Source organism: Neopelma chrysocephalum, unplaced genomic scaffold (genome assembly GCF_003984885.1).
Source record: "Neopelma chrysocephalum unplaced genomic scaffold, ASM398488v2 Primary Assembly neopelma1_72, whole genome shotgun sequence".
Classification (NCBI taxonomy): domain Eukaryota; kingdom Metazoa; phylum Chordata; class Aves; order Passeriformes; family Pipridae; genus Neopelma; species Neopelma chrysocephalum.
In genome coordinates this window covers 1,208,622-1,227,565 of record NW_020897732.1, presented here as the reverse complement: position 1 = coordinate 1,227,565, position 18,944 = coordinate 1,208,622, and the positions used below count along the sequence as shown (strand labels likewise).

The 18,944-nt window shown below is 37.9% G+C and overlaps 1 protein-coding gene across 9 annotated transcripts in view; it reads right to left on the bottom strand.

Annotated features, from left to right (window-relative positions):
• Positions 1-18,944, bottom strand: part of SVIL (supervillin) — a 103,263-nt gene that overhangs the window by 33,802 nt on the left and 50,517 nt on the right. For 3 of the 9 annotated variants that reach the window (XM_027687015.1, XM_027687018.1, XM_027687017.1), the window contains exons 7-17: positions 17,510-17,593; positions 14,614-15,501; positions 14,117-14,281; positions 13,460-13,494; positions 12,337-12,398; positions 11,831-11,970; positions 10,982-11,077; positions 9,480-9,732; positions 7,964-7,987; positions 6,361-6,931; positions 4,670-4,889 (exon numbers count right to left, since the gene is read on the bottom strand). In XM_027687015.1, coding sequence (XP_027542816.1) covers positions 4,670-4,889; positions 6,361-6,931; positions 7,964-7,987; positions 9,480-9,732; positions 10,982-11,077; positions 11,831-11,970; positions 12,337-12,398; positions 13,460-13,494; positions 14,117-14,281; positions 14,614-15,501; positions 17,510-17,593 — 2,538 coding nt within the window. The remainder of the gene's footprint in view (positions 1-4,669; positions 4,890-6,360; positions 6,932-7,963; positions 7,988-9,479; positions 9,733-10,981; positions 11,078-11,830; positions 11,971-12,336; positions 12,399-13,459; positions 13,495-14,116; positions 14,282-14,613; positions 15,502-17,509; positions 17,594-18,944) is intronic. The other 6 variants (XM_027687020.1, XM_027687023.1, XM_027687016.1 and 3 more) reach the window with 5 other exon arrangements.

Here is an 18,944-nt window from a genome sequence, read left to right as displayed (position 1 = left end):
CTCTACAGTTACTGCTTTCACTACAACTCCAGGGACTGCGGTTACTATCAGACTCCCCTGGATCACTTAGTATCTCCTTGCTTAGTTCAGGTGTTGCTGTGACACAGATCAGCAGTACCAATGCTCTAATAACTTGGTGCTAACTACACTACAGCTGTGAAATCTATTAGCAAGATTCAACTCATTTAAAGGATGTCTCATATTTATAACGTGGATTACCATTAATCTCAGTAAGTAGGATCTTTTCCAAGTGCTGTTTCCTAATCTTGAGCAAATTTCTGAACACAGCTCAAAAAGACACTGACTGGCTCTGGTGGGGACAACATGTAGATTTATTTTGCTAGAATTAGAACCTATTTGTCCATACAAGCCTTGAGGTGATTAGTAAGGTAGGGTAAGACAGTCAGGAATACGAGGTCTACTCAGGCATGGTCGTCAGCTTACCTCCCTCAGAAATTAACATTTGTATGAATTTTCTACCTTCTAGAAATCATTCTGAGTGTCCATAAAACATGTATCTGCAGCACTTGTGCAAACAGTTGCATCGGTCACCTAAATAATTTTTATTTTAGTTGAATTAAGTCTTACTATATACCTTTTTAAAATCTCATTAATAAGTATTTCAGTAAGTATTATACAAAACCCTTAACGCTATTAATATTTGAACAGGTTCAGTAGTTAAACCTATTCTGACCACAAGATATGGAAATTCTTTTTTAGAGATGTGATTACTGTTACCTTCACAGTAAGTCTTGTCTTGAAACTCTGAGGAAAAGGAAAGAACTGAATAGATTTAGCCAGAAACCAAGTTTCAGGCAGCTGCTTCCTGCAAAAATCCAGGGGGTGCAACTATGCTACTGACCTATTGAGGATGATCAATTGGGCCTAAGGCGGTCATTTGAGAAAAACTAAGAATGCAGAGAACAGTAATCCACAGAATACAATGGCAGTAAGAATGTTAGTATTCAAGAAAGCAGTTATTTCCTCTCTTCCTGCCCAGGCAGGCAGTGCTGGCAAGGCTTCACATTGCCTGGTTGCTTCATACCTCACAGCACGGGATGAGTAGGGGTGAGAAGGACTCACAATAAGGAGTTGAGGTCATGGCCATTGTTTCCAGAACGGATACAAGAATTCACTGCCCAGAACTAATCTTCTGGAGTGCATCCATGCATGTGTGAAACTGTGGAGGAGACCGAGATGGGACTGAATTGCCACCATGCAATGAATTATCTTCAGTAGCTATGTTCTCTCATGCCAGTTTTGCTTAGAAATGATCTGCGATAATTGAAACTGGAAGGTATATTGGTCAGCTTTGGCCTAAGATGGGTTTGTTTTTAAAAATGTCTATAGCAGGCAGAGAAAAAAAAGTCTTTTTTTTTTTTAAGCTAGCTTTACTGCAGGGTATTTGCCCTAGACATTTGACCCAAATAGCCTGGTTGATCAGGGAGAGAAAAATCTATAATTCTAAGAATACTTTTGTCTCTGGAGACTTTGTTTTCTTCTCTGACATAAGGATGGATTCATATCAGCCCTCCATTCTTCACTGGTATGTGCAATAAAACAACTCACCCCTACAAGTGAGAACACACATTTGTTTGTTTTGAGCAATGAAATCACCACTTAAAGAAACATGTATGCTCTGTATGCCAATGAAAACTTTACTGCTGTGCAAAACCCAAAGCCACGCACTTCTTTCGAACAATGGAAGTGGCAATAAAGTCAGACTGCCCCGACTCAGCAACAATTGGGTGGAGGGTGCCCTTTTGTACAAATAAAGATGCAAGAACTACTGAATTGGTTCATACGAGCAAGTCCACCAGTTCAGTAGCTTAACTCAAAGTAGACAGAAGTTGATTCTTTGGAAAGTCTTCAGAAATAAGGCAATTATTAGGTATGATGCTTAGATTTGTTTAAGATCTGCTTCTTACTAGTTTCATTGCATACCTCTAGTTTTCCACTTTCAATAAATAATGAATAATCATTTATTCATTATTTTAACTGCTTAGTTATACTGCTTTTGCCTCCAAAAGTTCCTTTTCCATTCTGAAAAAAAAAAGTTTTCTCTTGAAGAAAAATCTTTTGTATGTCTGCCCATCTTTGACAGCTTGCTCTGTGTCCTTCTTTCACCTGCTATTGAGATAGAATATGTGACATCAAGATCGAATGATCATCTTCCCAGAGATGTCAGGATGGCTTCAAAGCAAAAGCTTCCAGAGCTGAAGGCAAAGCATTGGATTAATACTGAAGGGAAACAGAAACAAGATTTGAACAATGGGTTTGCATTGCAAATCTTTCTTCTGTGACAATATTTTAGTATCTTAGCTGCTAGTGTTACCCTTGAGATAGAGCAAACTGGACATAGGCTTGTCTTTCACATGCACTCTGTTGGCTGCACTTGACTAACACTTCTCAGATAAATCATAAATCCTGGAGGGCAATGTGAGATACATAACTACAAAAAGGAAGTTGACTGTTAAAAGAGCGCATAAATTCAATATAGCGAGGACCAAACTGCATAAGAAAGTACTGCTCTGGCGTCCATACATCAAAAAAGGTTGAAAATTAAGTTAAGATTCCTCCTCAGAAGGTGTGAATGATGGTAAGAGGGCCATCAGAAATTAGTTATCTGTAAATTTTTTAAATGGTGATTATGGCATGCAGTTGACTTCTAAAGCAGAGCTGATAGGACGGGTCTTCTAGCAACTTTGGTCTCCATAAATGCACAAAGACAGGAGAAGAGAGGTATCTTTCTTCCTTGAAAAATCATGATTTTCATTCTTCCATTTAATATATGTAATTCTGAAAATGCCAGGCATGCACTCACTCTACAAGGATAATATTAGTTCAGTGAAGCAAGTCTTTGAGAAAATCACTTTCATCCAGACCAGCATTCATGCATCCTGCCCAAACACCATTACATGTGTGGAAAAGTTGTTCTTCCAAAAGGTGAAAGAATGTCTGACACAGCCAGAAAAATCCACTGGATGGGGAAGATGAAGTTAGTAAATGTAAAAGGGGGGGGGGAAAGTTCATCCTTAGCAAAAATGTTCTTTGATGTTTATGAATACTTGGCATCACCTACAGCCAAGAAAAAGAAAATGACTGGTTGTAGTTTTTAAATTCTAGGGCAAGAAGTAGACTACTGTGGTATTTTGGAAGTCTAAAACATTTTGATACCATCTCAGTCATTTATAGACATTGTGGAATCACGATATACAAATTCCTGACAAGACAGCAGGTATTTTCTTCTGTCAGCTCTGGGACTGACTAGACAGTCTTGTAGTCCTAACAACAGCAATTCCTCGTTGTGAGTGTGACTGACAGTTGATCAAGAGATCAACTCAGCTGAGGCATTAAAGCTAGGACTAAAGCAGCTACTAATACTTGGATCTTCCCTCCAACCACTTTTTCCGCACCAGGATCAGGGGAGGCAGATCATTTACAACCTATAAACCAGAAGTTATGGATCTGGAACCTTGTCTGCCCAGACAATTGACATGTTTACATCAGGAGTATGGGAAGAAGGGTGAAAGTTGCTTTAAACAAAACAACAACAGTAAACTGAAAAAGGTAAGTACATCCTTCAGAAGGGCACTAAGACTGCACAGCTGCTGCAGCTGCCCCTGCACCACCTTTGTGTAAGGGGGAAAACAGGGAGTGGGGATGCTTTTTAAATGTGGATGACTCACATACCTCCTGGAAATACATGAACTTAAGAAGTGTACTTAGGAATCATGTGTAAAATTTAAAAAAAAAGTTGAGTTCCTAATATCATACCCACCTCACCAAGTGAGGGAATACTTTTACAGACTGGAAGTTTAATCAAGCAGCTATTTTTATTTATTGGTTCTGCTTTCACTGCAGAAAAACTGAAGTAAAAATAGGCCTATCTGTAAACCTGAAGCAAACAGTCATAATTTTACTCACTCGACTGCTACAAATTTGGGATTGAATTTATATTCTCAAAGTTTTAACCAAATCAGAAAAACTTTTTGAAGTACTACAGCAGCTATTTAAGCTCCAGCCCTGAACTCCTACTGTCTGCACAAGCACAGGATGCTTAACATTTTTTTTCAAATCAGAACGATCTTGGGTTGGAAAAAGTATTTCTAATATTCCTACAAACCTGTCTAAATTACTATCCTTTTAAAATCCCTACAGTAAGTTCTTGGAAGTCAAAATGGCAACCACGTATTTCTGAAGAAGAGGGAGCAATACCAGAGAGTCTGTGCCTGACTCCCTGTACTCAGCTTAGTTAAGAGACCCACATAGACCAAAAAGAAATGGTTATTTAAAAAAACAGAATCACATTATAAGTGTTGTAACTGAAAGCAGAACCTGGGGAAGTAGATTAAGTATATGAGTATAAATGTAACTAGAACATGTATTTTTTACAACTTTAATTTTCTGAAATAGTTATTGATTACTCAGGTAGCTTTTTCAAAATCAGGTTTTTATGTTCTCTTAAATGGTAATTCTCATTCACTATTATCTGCTTTATAAGGATGTCAGGCAGACTAGCTGCATGTTTCTGCTGTTAGTAATAATAAAGCCTGATAATCACTACTTAGGTTTTTCAGAAACAGTTTTAAAGCTTCTTTTTATACCATCATCAGTCTAATAACTGTATTTACAGGGATCATTAAAAAAAAAAGTGAAATTTAAGTACCTTTCCTTAATTGACATCGTTTTGCTGGAATTATCAAGGACATCCTCAGTTGTTTGTGCTTTGCTCTCTCCAATGGAAAACATCTCACAGGAATTCTTATAAAATTTGCCTTCCAATTGCTCAGAGAGCTCCTGCAGTCTACAGGATGCCGCAGCTGCAGTTTGTGAAACCGTCCTCATTGCTGATGTGCTGGTGAGTTCAGAAGCAGGCTCAGCGTGGTCTGCCCATTCAAAAGAGAAGTGCTGCATTAGACTTAGCTCTATACTCAAAGACATTTCACATTACTAACACTGAAGCAGCAGATCTTTTTTTAAACGTTCATATCACATACTCTATTAACAGGGAAAAAATTCTGGCTGAGCTAAAGTAAAAAGATTAATTGTGAAGTATTATTTGCTGCAGAGACTGGCTGTTTCTGACTGATGTTCACATGAAGCCACAGAATATCATGTTCAACACACAGTTCTGAACTTCATATGGATGAGGCACAAACTGCTGCTCCCATCAGCACATCAGCAGGAAAACAAATGGAGAAATAAAAGTGAGGGAACAAAGAGCAAGGGAAGAGAAGCAGACAAAATTTAAACAAGAAATTAACTTACTGGTAAAGCAGTTTAATGTATAATAAGTAGCCTACTAGGAGGACATTTAATAAATAGAGGCATTATTTTCTAGGAGGGTGTTTGGGGCTTTTTTGGCTTTGTTTCTTCAAGTAGCAATTAAACCACAGGAAAAACCATCTTGATGAAAGATAAATGCACCATTACAGTTATCCTTAAAGAAATATAAGCAATATTCATTTTTCTTCTTGAAATTTTATAAGCACAACATCCCTCTGATACATGACTATTCCTGTTTTATCCCAGTCTCCATCTCCCCTGCAGTCATCAAAAGCTAATTGGATATAATGGATACTGCTTTTGAGGAATACAGGCAGAACTCTCCATGCCTGTGTGAAGTCCATTAAATTCAAAATAAATTAACTTCACAAGACAAAGACAAAAATGCCTTCAGTGCTACAGGGTACTGTGGTCCTGTCACCCATCATAATAAACCACAAACATAATACAACATCTTTCTAAATTCAACAGAATAGAAGACTTTATGCAATGATCAAATCCACTGATTATTTCCAAAATCCTTTATTTGAAGATGGGCAAGTTTACTTTTTAAGTTTAAATTATGCTGTGCACATAGAAATGCAATTGCTCTGAGAATTTCTTGGTTTGTATTTGTCACTGCACTAAAAAGAAAATAATATTAATTTTGCAAAATTAATTCTCTGAAAATTATCTGCTACTAGCTATGTATGCACATATGCAGTTAATTCACAACTATACATGCACAATAAGGCAAAAATTAAGGGCAAGTACTTGATCCAGAGCAGCAAGTTTAGTTTGTTCAGCATTTTGGAGTGCAGGGGCAAGGGCAAAAGAAAGGATAAATCTTAGCTTCAGCATATAATACTGCTTCTTTCAAAGTAAGAAAATCTGAATAAAATTGAGCCATCTTTAAAGACTGAAGAATTGAAAGAATAAAAAAATAAAAAACTGTATTTGCAAAACTTAAAACTTCACAGGTATTTCTCTGCTTTTAAGCAGCGTTAAAAAAAGAAAACATAACCAGCATTGATAAAGCTTGAAACACCATTTGCTGAATGAGACTACACCAACAGCAAGTATATACTGCACCTCTTTGCCAAGTCTTGCTTTTCATAACACTTTCAAAATCCATCTTTTCTTCAAAGGACTGGCCTTCTTTGACTTCCCATTTACCTTGCATGCCAGTATCAATTTCCTTCTGTTCAAGAGGCTGAAAAAGTCCTTGTGAACTAAACAGTTCCAAGCTGCCCTTCCTCAGGAAGCTGTATGTTGTCTCTTTATGGCGGTCTCCTGTTTTTTCAGGAACAGGATGTGTGGTTTCTTCCTCAAAGGAGCTGTATTTTGTAATTTCATTAGCTTCATGTGCTAGAAACCTCTTCCTCTCTTCTTCATGTTTCTTTGATGCTCTTCTGCTTTCTAGTGCTTCCACCGAGGGCTGCCACTGTTCCGACTTCTGTGTGCGTTTTCCTGATGAGTCCAAGTTTTCTGCTGAAGAGTGGAACCTCAAATCAGCTCTAGCAGCAGCACTCACGCTCCCATCACTAGCTGGCTTCATGTGCAAGTCTCCAGCAAACAATGGAGCAAGGGCAGATGCCATCGTTGAAACTGATGTTGCAACCGCAGTTGACAGGGGAGTGATTTTTCCACTTTCATTTTGTACCTATGAGGAAAAAAAAACAACCAAAGAACACAAATAGGACTTAAAAGCTTTGAAATTATCAATTCCAAAAAACAGTCTAATCATGTCAGTTCTTCAGAGGTATTATTCCATATAAATATAGTACTCTATCAATATAGACTAGAAACAGATAAGGAAAACAGCAACGCCCCTATAATTTGGCTGCGGATGGATAATTCCCCCCAAGTCAAAAATGACTGCATGTGAACAGCAACATCTTTAGTAATAAGGGGTGTATGTGTAGCATGCAACATAACGTTGTGTCAGCGCTCCGTGGAAAGGCTCACACTGTCACAGGGCTGGGGGGAAAAATTAGTTCAGGTTCCAGACGCTGGATGACATGCCATGTGCCCAGGCTAATCAACTCTGCATCTCAGCAGGACTAATTAGCTTTGGCACAGCTCTGCTCTTACACAGTTCTGCAGCTTCCAGCTCTAGAGCCTGCTCAGTGCCAGACAGAGACTGCCCCGTGCTGTCCCACACAGGGCAGACATTCCTGATGCTTCAGCCACATAAATCACCCTCATGCAGGACTTTTTCAAGTATAAATGTTGGCTATCATGAGCAAAGTACTTGAACCTAAGAGGTATATTAAAAATACCTCCAAATTTGCTTTGCCAGTCTCTACAGCGGAAAAATAATCTTTTCTACTCTTTAGCACAATAATTTTATAAAGTTTTCCTAGACACAGTTAAGATGGATTTTTTTTCCTGAAATGCAGAGCTTAGCTTTATCTTCTTCAAAGGATACAAAAACTACGAGAGTGACAAACATGTCTCATACACATCAGGAGATTTTTTTTATTGTTTTCTTAAACTGCAGAGCTAGTGAACAGCATGCAAAAGTTATAGACAAGATCACACCAGCAGGAGGAAATCAGCTCAGAACATAAAATGTGCATGCAGATTCCACAAAGTGTGGACAACACAATCATTAATTAAGCAAACTGGAAAGCAGAGCAAAGACAACTATGTTAGGTCAGAGAGTCCAAAGAAAGATTAAGAAAATAGTTACCAGTTTATTTTTTTTCCATTGCATCTATCAGAATTAGAAATTTAGAGGAGATCAGAAAAGTGACTTCAGCTTTAATTACAAAATATCTACATTTTCAATTATGCATTTTGGGAAAGTAACCTCTAGTAACCTATTTTGATAGCTCTCTTTTGTTTTTTCCTAGAAAAACCATACCTGCATCTCAAAACATCCCAACACTCCAAATGAACAGTTCACTATAGGAAGTCTTTTTGAAAATACACTCTCATTGAACTTGTTCCAGAGTCAACTCTGGTTTCTTTTGCTAGGTTCAGAAAGAGATGACAAAACATGCTTCCTCTGAGTTTCCTTGCTTGCAGAGCAAGTTTTTTTCTTTAAAAGTCTGACAAAGTGATGTGACCGTCACTTCTTTCCCATCTGCTTCAGCCCATTTCTGTTGATCACCTTCCTGGGCCACAAACAAGTTAGTGACACACTCATTAAAGAGGCCAGGCTGTGACAGTGATTGGCACATGGAAAGTGGATGGAAAAAGGACTATATATGGTCTGGAAATCTTGCTAAAATAAATCCGTCAAACACTTATTACTACTTTAAATGTGAGCAAAATAGGTGTAAAGTACAATTATGTATCTGTACAGCTTTGCACCAATCAGTTTAGAGGAATACTCCCTTCTCACTATTCTATTATTATAATCATGCATGAAGCATATAGAAAGAACTTGGATTGATCCAAATCCCTAGAAATACGACATGCATAGGAGTTGTGCTCCACTGTTAAAGTGATTTCTTTTGAAGCTGTAATGCTAAGGGACTGATGTTTCTGCTATTGTGATCAGCTCTGAAAGACCACTGCTGGGCCACCTTATGCTCAGGCTTCACTAAAAAGGCATTCCTTTGCAGTTCCAATTATATGAAGGATTCCAGAACAGGAAGCCCAATTCCATTGAACACATTAAATTATTTCTTTTTGACCATGACTTTCTGAATTTCAAAAGTATTCAGCTTTTAGAGAAAAAAACTAGGATAAAAATCAGTGCCCCCTCCCAGAGGAAAACAACAGAATATGTCCTGACTAATAACAGAAATATATAGTGCTTTCAGGAATGGGCCTGAAAGTTGCACATGATAAAGCTCCAAAATTCCCTGAAAATACACGATGATGTGTGTCACAGTTTTTACCCCTTTGATCACGAATTTACTTTTAGAAGACATGTAATATCTACCAGAAAAGACACACACTGTGAAAGGTACAGCATGCGCTGAACAGAAAGATGATTTACACTTGAATTACTTTAAAAAAGAAGGAAACCACTCCAACAAAGTTAAATACTTTGGGGATGTTGTTCCTCAATGTCAGAAGTCTGCTTCCGGACAAGCTCTTTCCTCAGTGTGTAGCTCAAAGCAAAGGAAAGGCCAACTGTAATAGCACCTTACACTGAAGCTGTTTTCTCAAAAAAAACAAAACAAAACAAGAACAACCAAACAAACCCAAAACAAAACCAAAAACAAACGCAAAAGAGCTAAGATGGCACTTACCTGCTCAACTTCTCCAAGAGTGACTGGCTGAGTCTGGTAACGAGCATTCATTCTCCTGTGCCTCATATCTCCTCGATTCCTTGTGGAGATGGCCCTGGATACTGGTTGAGACAGTTTATTAAACAAAGCCATCTTTTCTGCCAAACTTAAGGTGGAAGAATCTGGTTCATCAGACTGATCTTGCCCCATTGCCTCTTTGGCTGCTTTTATCTCCTCTTTAGCTAAAATTTTTTGGTGTGCTGATGCCTGCAGGCTGAAGAAACAGAACTGGAAATTAGTTTTGAAGAAGCCGATATGCAATTTTAAAATCTCAACCTGATAGAAGCAGAAGAACTGCATGTGAAGCACAATAGCCAATGTAATATAGCAGCCTAAGTGGATATGCAGTGGTTCAACATTGGCATGATGAATTCTAATTCAACAGCTGGAGATTTAAAAAAAAGTTAAATTTTCATTCACAAATTCATTTGATTAGGACACAATGTTTTTTTTTAAAAGGGGAACTTCAAGACTGAAGAGAGATTTTTCAGACAATCTCTTTATACAGAATACGGAGCTATGGAGAGACATTTAAGATGCCTGCTGTAGAACAAACACAGGTCCTACAGTGCAATTTATGTAAAGTTCAATTGTATTGAAAGTAACTTGTGGACCATATATGATCAAAACATTTAAAAGACAGACTTAAACTCCAAGTTAGTGCTGCTTTTAGGCTAGCATAAATTGCAATGCCTCTTATAATTTGAAGTGGAACAGAATTCAGACTGTCTTTTGTTTCGAGTTTTCTGGGGTAACTCAACAACAAAAAATAGTTTTGAAACATAGTTTGACTTTGTAGATTGTTTGACCAATGCTGAAGGCAGACAAGTTCATTCATAAAAGCTGTAATTGCATTTGTCTCTACAATAATGTATTTTATTTACCTTTACAATAAAATATTTTACTGTTCATCTTCTGTCACATTTATGGAATTAGCAGTATTCTCTAATTTTTTTTTCCTGTCATGGTCTCTGCTAAAATTCTCTCATTCAGAACAGGCAACAGTATTCTGCAACTTTACCTATAGGTGGTGCAATTTCTTATATTTCCTTTAATTTTGCAAGCTAAAAAAAATATATGTAGAGACAGACAAAGGACGTACTCCTTGTGAAATCAAGCACTCAGCTTTATTATTTTCATCTGAGGATGACATTACCATATAAAAAAAATTACAAGAGCAAAGAGAGTTCTGCTGGGCTTGCTCACATGCAAATTAATTTCTTTCACAAAGATGAATATGCTTCTAGAGCAGGTAAGTGTGGTTAGAAGGGTCCTGAAAACAGATGCTTGACCAAAAAAAAGCTGCGTTGCTTTATCATGCAAACATAAATGACCAATGTTTTAAATATTCTTGAAATGAGTATTGACTTGACACATTGAAAAGGCATTCAAGACTTTAAAGATGCATCTGCTATTGAAGAATCTTGTGCTCCATGTAACATGCATGTTTACCCCCCCAGTACCTGGTAGGTTGTACAGTGCTCTTAACTACAGTGGGACTAGGTACTCTTGTCACTACTGTGTGGGTATTCACAGAACGTGAAGCAGGGGTAGTTTCACTTTAAAGAATTGCCAAGGAGGGAAAATTCACAGGGAGAGAGAAGAAAAAAGCATTAAGAAAAGCAATACATAAAGTGTTAACTACAGAAAAGACCAAAACAAAACAAAACAGAAAAAAACCAAACAGCAGTGAGTTTTAATTAACTGAATTATCTGCTGCGACATTTTCAAAATAGTTTCAAATACTTTGAAAGAACCAAAAACCTAGAAGAGCAAACGTGCTGTCTCTTGAGCTTAATAATTACCCATAATGTAAGCTACCTTTTCGTAGACCATTAGGTGAACATCTATTCACCTTTGTTTAATTTTCCCCAAAAATGATTTTCCCTTATTCAGGAAAACGTCATGATATACGACAGGAGTGGAAGAAATGCATTTCCAAAAAGTACATTTGAGATTTCAGAATGTAAAAGGTTTTCCCCAATACACATATTCCATAAGAAATTGAGCAGATTTCCCTCAGTGCAAAGTATCTTTTTCATTTGAGTTATGAAACAATGCTATGATTAATCTCGTTTACCTAATCCACAGGTTCCTAAACTTTCTGCCAAATTACAGTTCATATAAGTTATGCTTTATTAGTCCCTCTACATTTAAAAAGGAATTTCAATATAGTTTCCACTGTGGTTGTCAAGGCCCTTAACAATAAATGTTTTCCTTGCTACAAAGTTATAAGCACCACAGACATAGAACTTATTCCCAGATTTGTAAGCAGGAGCCAGAGTCAGAGCCAACACATGCACAAGACTTACGTAGCTGCAATGACCACCTCCTCGCTGGTAATTGGTTGTGTGTGAGATCTATCCTGCAAACGTCGCAGTCTTCTCTCTACCGCTGAACTTCTTGTAGGTGGTTTAGGAATATTTTTCATTTCAAATGATTTTTCCATTTCCTAAGAGGACATATGTTACATTTAAGCCACGGACGAAAAGTTCTAAAACAGTACTTTCTTTTCAGCTTTCTTGCATGCAGAGTAGTAAAGTTCCCAAGTGCCCATCTCTGAATTAAAAGCAGGATGCAATTGCACAGTATGCACCATGGAATTAAGACTAACTACACACCTCTCTCTAAATGACAAGAAGGCTTTAGAGCAACAGGTCTACTGTGTAGGCAGGGAATAAAGTAAGAAAAAAAAAAGTTATGTAGCTTGGGCGTGGTTAACTGCATTATACTTCATTTTAATGCACTTTGGGTTCCTTCAGCATCTTGTATATGAGATGTTTAATTCAGTCTTTTATTTAGAAAATGCAATACTTACTCTAAAAAGCAGCCTCTTTGCAGCCACGCTTAGTTTGGCTCGGTCATCCAATTTTTCTTCATCTACACAAAGGAAAAAAAAAAAGATGTTGAACATAGTGAATCAAGCTCATATTAAATACATTATTTTTTTAATAAATGATTATGAACCAGCAAATAAGCTGTTCCTCCCATTTAACAAAAGACTTATCATGAACTTAGTTGTGTAAAGTTTACCTGTTTTTACATGTACTGCATTAGAGGAAAATTCTTGAAATGATTTGCAAAAGACTTGTCTTCAGGACAGTTCATGTCCCTTCAAGTTAACCAAACAAACTTTTATGAATAATCAAACTTATTATAACACATGGACTAAGAAAATAATTATATTTAAAGACTGTCTTAAGGGTCAGTGAACAGTATTGAACATCTATTTTATACTAACTGACCATTCTGATCACCACCTCGTGTCCCCATTTCTCAGAGGCTCAACTGGTATCCTTAGGAGCTGAAATCAGCATCCTGCAGGATCCAAGAGCCAGCATCTCAAAGCTGCAGAGAATATCAGCTTTCAAATAGCATAAGGCATTAAATCTAAATTTAGCTACTCATGAGATTACCTACCTAATTTATGCCAGACTTGCCAAGGGTGACAAGAGGGAAAGAGAAGCAAGATGGCAGACCGAATTCTATAATTTACTAACCTGCATTTGGCAACTTCCTTAGCCAGAAAACAAGTTAGCAACATTAGTTTCTCTTTATACTAAAGGCTTTTTTTAGTTATTAATCCTAGACCACTGATTAAAATTGACTGATGATTAATTTTTTTTCCCCAACAACTAGGTTATTTATTGTCTAAATTAGAAAAAAAACCCAAGCCCAACTATGTTGAAAAGTGTCAAGCCATTCCTCCCCTGACTCCCATATGAAATTTGGTATCCACAGACAGACTTGTGGCCCTAAATGAAGGGCCACTTTGAAATCAAGTCTGTAGTAGACATGGCCCAAAGAAAATTGGTACTTCAAACACATTAAAGATAGTTATTTTCAAGTGTATTTTGTTTGCATTATCAAACAGTTCTTCAGGAAAAACAAAAAATACATTTGCTCCCATTTCTTCCTCAGAAAACAGTACAGTAACCTACCTTCAGCAGTTGGTATTTCTGCACTGAAAATTGACCTAGTGAAAAATTATCAAACAGAAAAAAAGTTAGCTTGAAACAAGACATAAAAAATGAAATTCAAATTCAGTCTGAAGCAGCAGGACCTCAAAAGTCTTAAGAACGGAAGAATTTATCTATTTTTCAAGTTTCAACAGTGTCCACTTGGGAACATCCTTTAATAAAGATTAAGGCAAGCAACTGCAAGCAAACCTAAATACAGTAAAGGAAAATGATTTCTAGTTCATTTTGCAGAAGATAAAAGTCTAAGATTTGCTGCCAGCTCTTTTAACATAAAATAGGTTGCTTTGGTAGTTTACAAAAAGAGTGAATGATAAAGCAGAATAGATGGAAACTCTTTATATAAAACCAAAAGCATTTATTAGACAGAACCAGACAGCTGGAGTACTTTATGATGATTCACTGCTCACCATTTTACGTGGAAGGAATTTGCAACAAATTGGTTTTGTCAGGGGTGTTTTGGGTTTCATTTTATAAGAAGCTATAACAAATATTGGGTTGTTTTTAAAGAGAAACAATAACCTTGCAAAATGTTTATGCTAATAAATGAACAAATCTTTTCACAAGCTTGTTCATGTCTACCTGCACTAGAATGCTACACAGAGCTACATACGTGCCTACCTATCTGTCTCCTTTCGTTCTGCTGATGTTATAGGTTGAGTTTTAAACCTCTCAGAAGTCTTTCTATTTTCACCAGGAGTAAAATAGCGCCTCGCCTTTCGTGGCCCACGGTCACCATTGGCAGACACAGTACTACCTGCCGTTGACATCTCAGACCGAGATTCACTTTCAGATCGCATGATAGAGAGCGCATAGGAAAGAAAACAGGAGAGAGAAGTAAAGCATAGATGTAAGCATCTCAACAATTCACTGGAGACCACTCTGCATGCTCCTCCGGTAACATGCACAGACGCACACATTCCAGCTACCCCACATCACAACTTGCACTAGCAAGCAGAAGCACAAAAGCGGGATTCAAACCGTCTCAGCCTCCAATACACATTGGTGAGAGCTAAGCTGTGTGCTTTAAGTGCTGAACACAACTGCTGTTGAGTGTGTGTAATTTTTGCCAAGGACGTGCAAGTTTCACACGAAAATATGACTGAAATGTCACCTACAGTTCCGTTTTCTTGTTGGCATTAGCGCTCTCCAGAAAGACATTACGGAGCTGGGCAACAGAGACTTTTGTGTCAACCATGCCAATCTCACCATTTGGTGGATTTGCTTCCATGCTGTCCTTATTTTTAAAAGCTTCTAGCTTAGGAGTCACAGTATAGTCAGACATTGAGCGAGTCAGGACCTTGTGCTTTGTTGTTGACACTTTCCAAACAGGAGCCTTTGCCTTGGCAGGCTGCAATACAGATCCACTCTGTATGTACATAACAGCTTCGCTCCTTTCTACGTTCTCAGGGGGCTTAAACTGCTGCTCGGGGGCCTGCCTCTTATTGCACTCCAACTCTCTCTGAACTTCTGAGTTAACTTTCGGCTTGCTTGCAAAGGAGGAACTCCCCACAGGGGTATCTAATTCTCCTCCTCCAAAGAGGCCCTCATGGTTCTTCCCTTGCTTGCGAATCTCAGATGGCAAAATTGGTCTTCTGCCTTTGGAAGCCTGATCACCCTCCAAGGAATCTTCTTCATCAGGTTTTGTTCCATAACTGGGGGCTTCTTTCTTTTCACCCTCTGATGCAGTGGCTGCTGACGATTTTGTTACGAGGCTAACACTGTCTGGCGGGAGGAGGCTGCCAGCAGGGATGTTTTCTGATTCTTCTGCTGCCATCAGCTGAGCTGTGTGAGCAATGCCAGCAGGCTGAATATAGCCATGTATTGGTTGGTGGATGGAACTGACGGGCTGATTTATGACCCTATCAAAGGCAGACGTTTCTGTCTGAAGAGGCATGTAGTGGGCTGGAACTGGATGGGATTTTCTCTGAGATACTGTGTCTGTGACAAGTTCAGGGCTTCCACGAGCACTTTCCTCTTTCACCAATTTCTCTCTAACTTTTACTCTTTAAGAAAGAAAAAGAATTAAAGCTGTGAACAGCAATACCCAATCTGGAAAGGAACACAGACACCTACTGAGGGTATAGACAGCAACACTGTATTAAAATAAAAAACAATCAACACATAAAAGAAAGCAATCTTATGATGCAACCCCTTCCTCCCCACAAATCTTAGCAGTAACATTGCTCAAAAACACTCGAGGGATTCACAGGCCCTTGAACATGCATGACTCCTGAGAAGGTAACTGTGCAAGCTCTGAAAACATACAACATGTTCCCATGACATCACAACTGTGTCTGTCAAATAGCACATACCCATAGTCTCAAACAAACAAGATGATCAAAACTGCATTTTATATTATCAAAGTGTTGGGTTCAGCCTGAAATTGCAAATTCTGCTCGCAATCATGTATGAAGTCAGATTTTTGAAGACATCTAAACACTGGGCAGCTGTGTCATATCAAGATGTTGCTGCACTGGAAAAAGAGATGAAAAATATCTTATCTCCATCCAGTCTTTCAGATGGTTTGCCAGAGACTGGTTTACTTGTGCTTTTGTGTATCATATAAGACATCCAAAACGTTACATGTAGTGTAACCTATTTCAGTAAGTGAGAAAAAATGTTGAAAGGGCAAGCCTTAAAAGTGAAACTATGGCATGGCTGTTGCTCTTCAGAGAGCTTGCAGGGAAGAAAGGGATTTAGAAACCAAAACAGGCTTTCTATTTTAAAAGGTTTCATTACATTCTAACATGCAAAACCTTACAGGAATGTTCCCAAAAGTTACCTTCAGTGTGTTTTCTAGAAACACCTCTGGACTTGTGTAATATCCATGCAAAACAGAGTCATATTTCACCTTTAGAAACTGACTGCAACAGCACAAGGGAAGGCAAGCACGTGCAGCCAGAGGCAGCCTTTGCTCTGTGACTGTCACTGCAGGGCAGCTCTCCAGCAGTTTTACAGCCTCGCCAAGAGCTCAGACAGCTTACAGGGCGGCGTTCGCAGATAACACACACACAGTATTAAAAATGAAAGCCCTGTACTTCCTCCCCTCCCAAACAGGTATAAAAAATTATTTTAATTCTGAGGAAGGAGAGAAACTCAAATAAAATGGGATATTAGCTCTCTATTTGAAAGTAAGTAATCCAGTTAAAAGTATGTGCAATTCCAGGCTTGCTACCAACAGACTTTTTGGAGTTTGTGTTATTTAAAAAAAAAAGTTAGGGAAAAAAGAGGCAAATTATCTAAGAGGATAATTCAGGATATCCAAAGTTATCTTAAACACCAATCTTTGTAATATTTTGGTGCTTCTTACCTCTGAGGCTTGATGCACTTATCAAGGAAACTCCTCAAAGTTACTTAAGCACAGGAAGAGTGTAAGTCTGAAAAAGTATTTTTTAACTACATGTACCAAGCATTCTCCAGAACATCCATGCTGGTATTAGTACTGGGTTATAAGAATTACTTTAATCAGAAACATGAAAAAGAGTCTTCCTACAATGTTTTTCGTGGTGGGATCACTATATGTGCTACCAAACTGGAAGAAAGCAGCTGCCTGTAGCTTCGATCAAGATCTTGCTTTACTTTTCCAATTATTGTTCTTTTTTTTTTTTTTTTTTTACTTCTCTTGTACCATCTCTTTTGGAATTCAAGGAATTAATTGTAGGGAATGCTAAGATGGATTGGTGTATGTTATACAAATCTGCTGTTTGCAGAGTACAAAGTGGGATCAAATAAGAAGTTATAAAATTTAGTGGAAGCCAGAATGATAGTAGCTGTGGAAGAAGCTTGGGGCATTTGTACTTCTTCATCAAAATACCAATTGGTCATAAGTTAGAATAAAAGCAGATGCTTCAAAAAAGTTTCAACAGCTCTTTATCCACAAGAAATAACACTTTCTAACTTGCTGCTGTTAAAGGAAAATTAAAGGCAAGTGTTAAATGAATACAGAGTAAAGGGAAAGAAAGGGGAGGTTTGTAGTCTGATTGTTAGCCACACAGCTATGTTTTATGATACCTGGAGGGCCAGCTGATAAGTGAAGGTGTGTCCCCTTCCGAATCTTTCTGAAGAAACCATTCAGGTTTTGCTTTCCCTGCACTACTACAGAAAATAGAACTTCAGGTAACTATTGAGAACTCAACACATATTCCCATTATTTCTCCTGATACTCCCTCCCACGGCTTTTTATTGCTATTTACTCAATTGCAGAGGACTGCTCAAGAAAACAAAAGCAATGCACACTAATCAAATTCAAAGGCGGTAAACTATCGTAACTATCGTATTAATTCCACAAAGATCTAGAAAGTGTTCTAAATGGTAAAGATTCTGCAAAGGTAACTTTACCAAGTGTACATTGTCCAAAACTTCAGAAGGGAAAGAAGCTACACCTTATTTTTGCCCTTTGCCATTGCAGGTCAGTTTGTGCAAAGACATCTGAAAAAGTTGTTAAAACCATTAATTTAATTTGTGGTTAAAGTGGTAAAGACTGCTGCATCCAAAACATAGTAGTAAAAGGAATTCAATGAAGCTAAAAATTCAGATGGCTACATCATACATCCTAAGAAATTCTCAGGAGCATCTGGAACTCCTCTCTCCTCTTGTAATCCTGTATCACAAAAGCTTCAGTTAGCACAAGTAAAACATGCTGCCTCACTAGGTGACTTGGGAAAGGAAAAGCTTAAGAAACAAAGTGACCCCTAATTTAATCCTGACTTTATTCAGTTTCCATTCTGGCATTGAAAGCATAAAAAGAAACAAGAACACTACAAACCTCAAAAAGCTCTGCAGGAAAGGGTGCTCATGGACTTCCTATATACAGTTTCTCAAATCCTTTCCTAATGCCCACTTCACCTAAAATTCCTCAGCAACAGTAGATCACATCAAATACTTTTAACCTTGCAAACACAGGCTGTCCTGCCACATTAATGTTTACAAACTCACTCCCCTAGGGTGACAAGAGTCCAGGATGCTTTCCATTACCTAGAGGTACATCTGAAAGAACTTTTCGCATTGCAGTAGAGCCATTTGGGATTAAAATCCCAAATTAAGCTCCAGGTCATCTATTTCAATTTTTGTTAGTTGGTCTTTAAAGAAAAATAACTGAAAAAGGTCAAATCAACAACTGTTCTTAAGATAACAGTGTATTTGCTGCAAATAAGTTTAAATTTGAGAACTCACCTACAGTTGTCACTGTATCCAAATCAATCTTAGAACAAAGACAAACACCAAGTGTTGAAACATCTTTTGTTTTTCCAAATGTTTTTGAATCCCTAATGGAACTGACCAAATAGAAGATAAAACTCTTTCACAGAAGCTGCCCCAGCACCTGTAATTGCTCTGAAGCAAGGGAACTTCCTCCTCCTCTCTTAATGTGTACTTTGGCACATTTTTATAGTGGGCATGGCCCAAGTAGCAATTATTTGTACTTGATCATTCATCCTTTGAAGAGTGC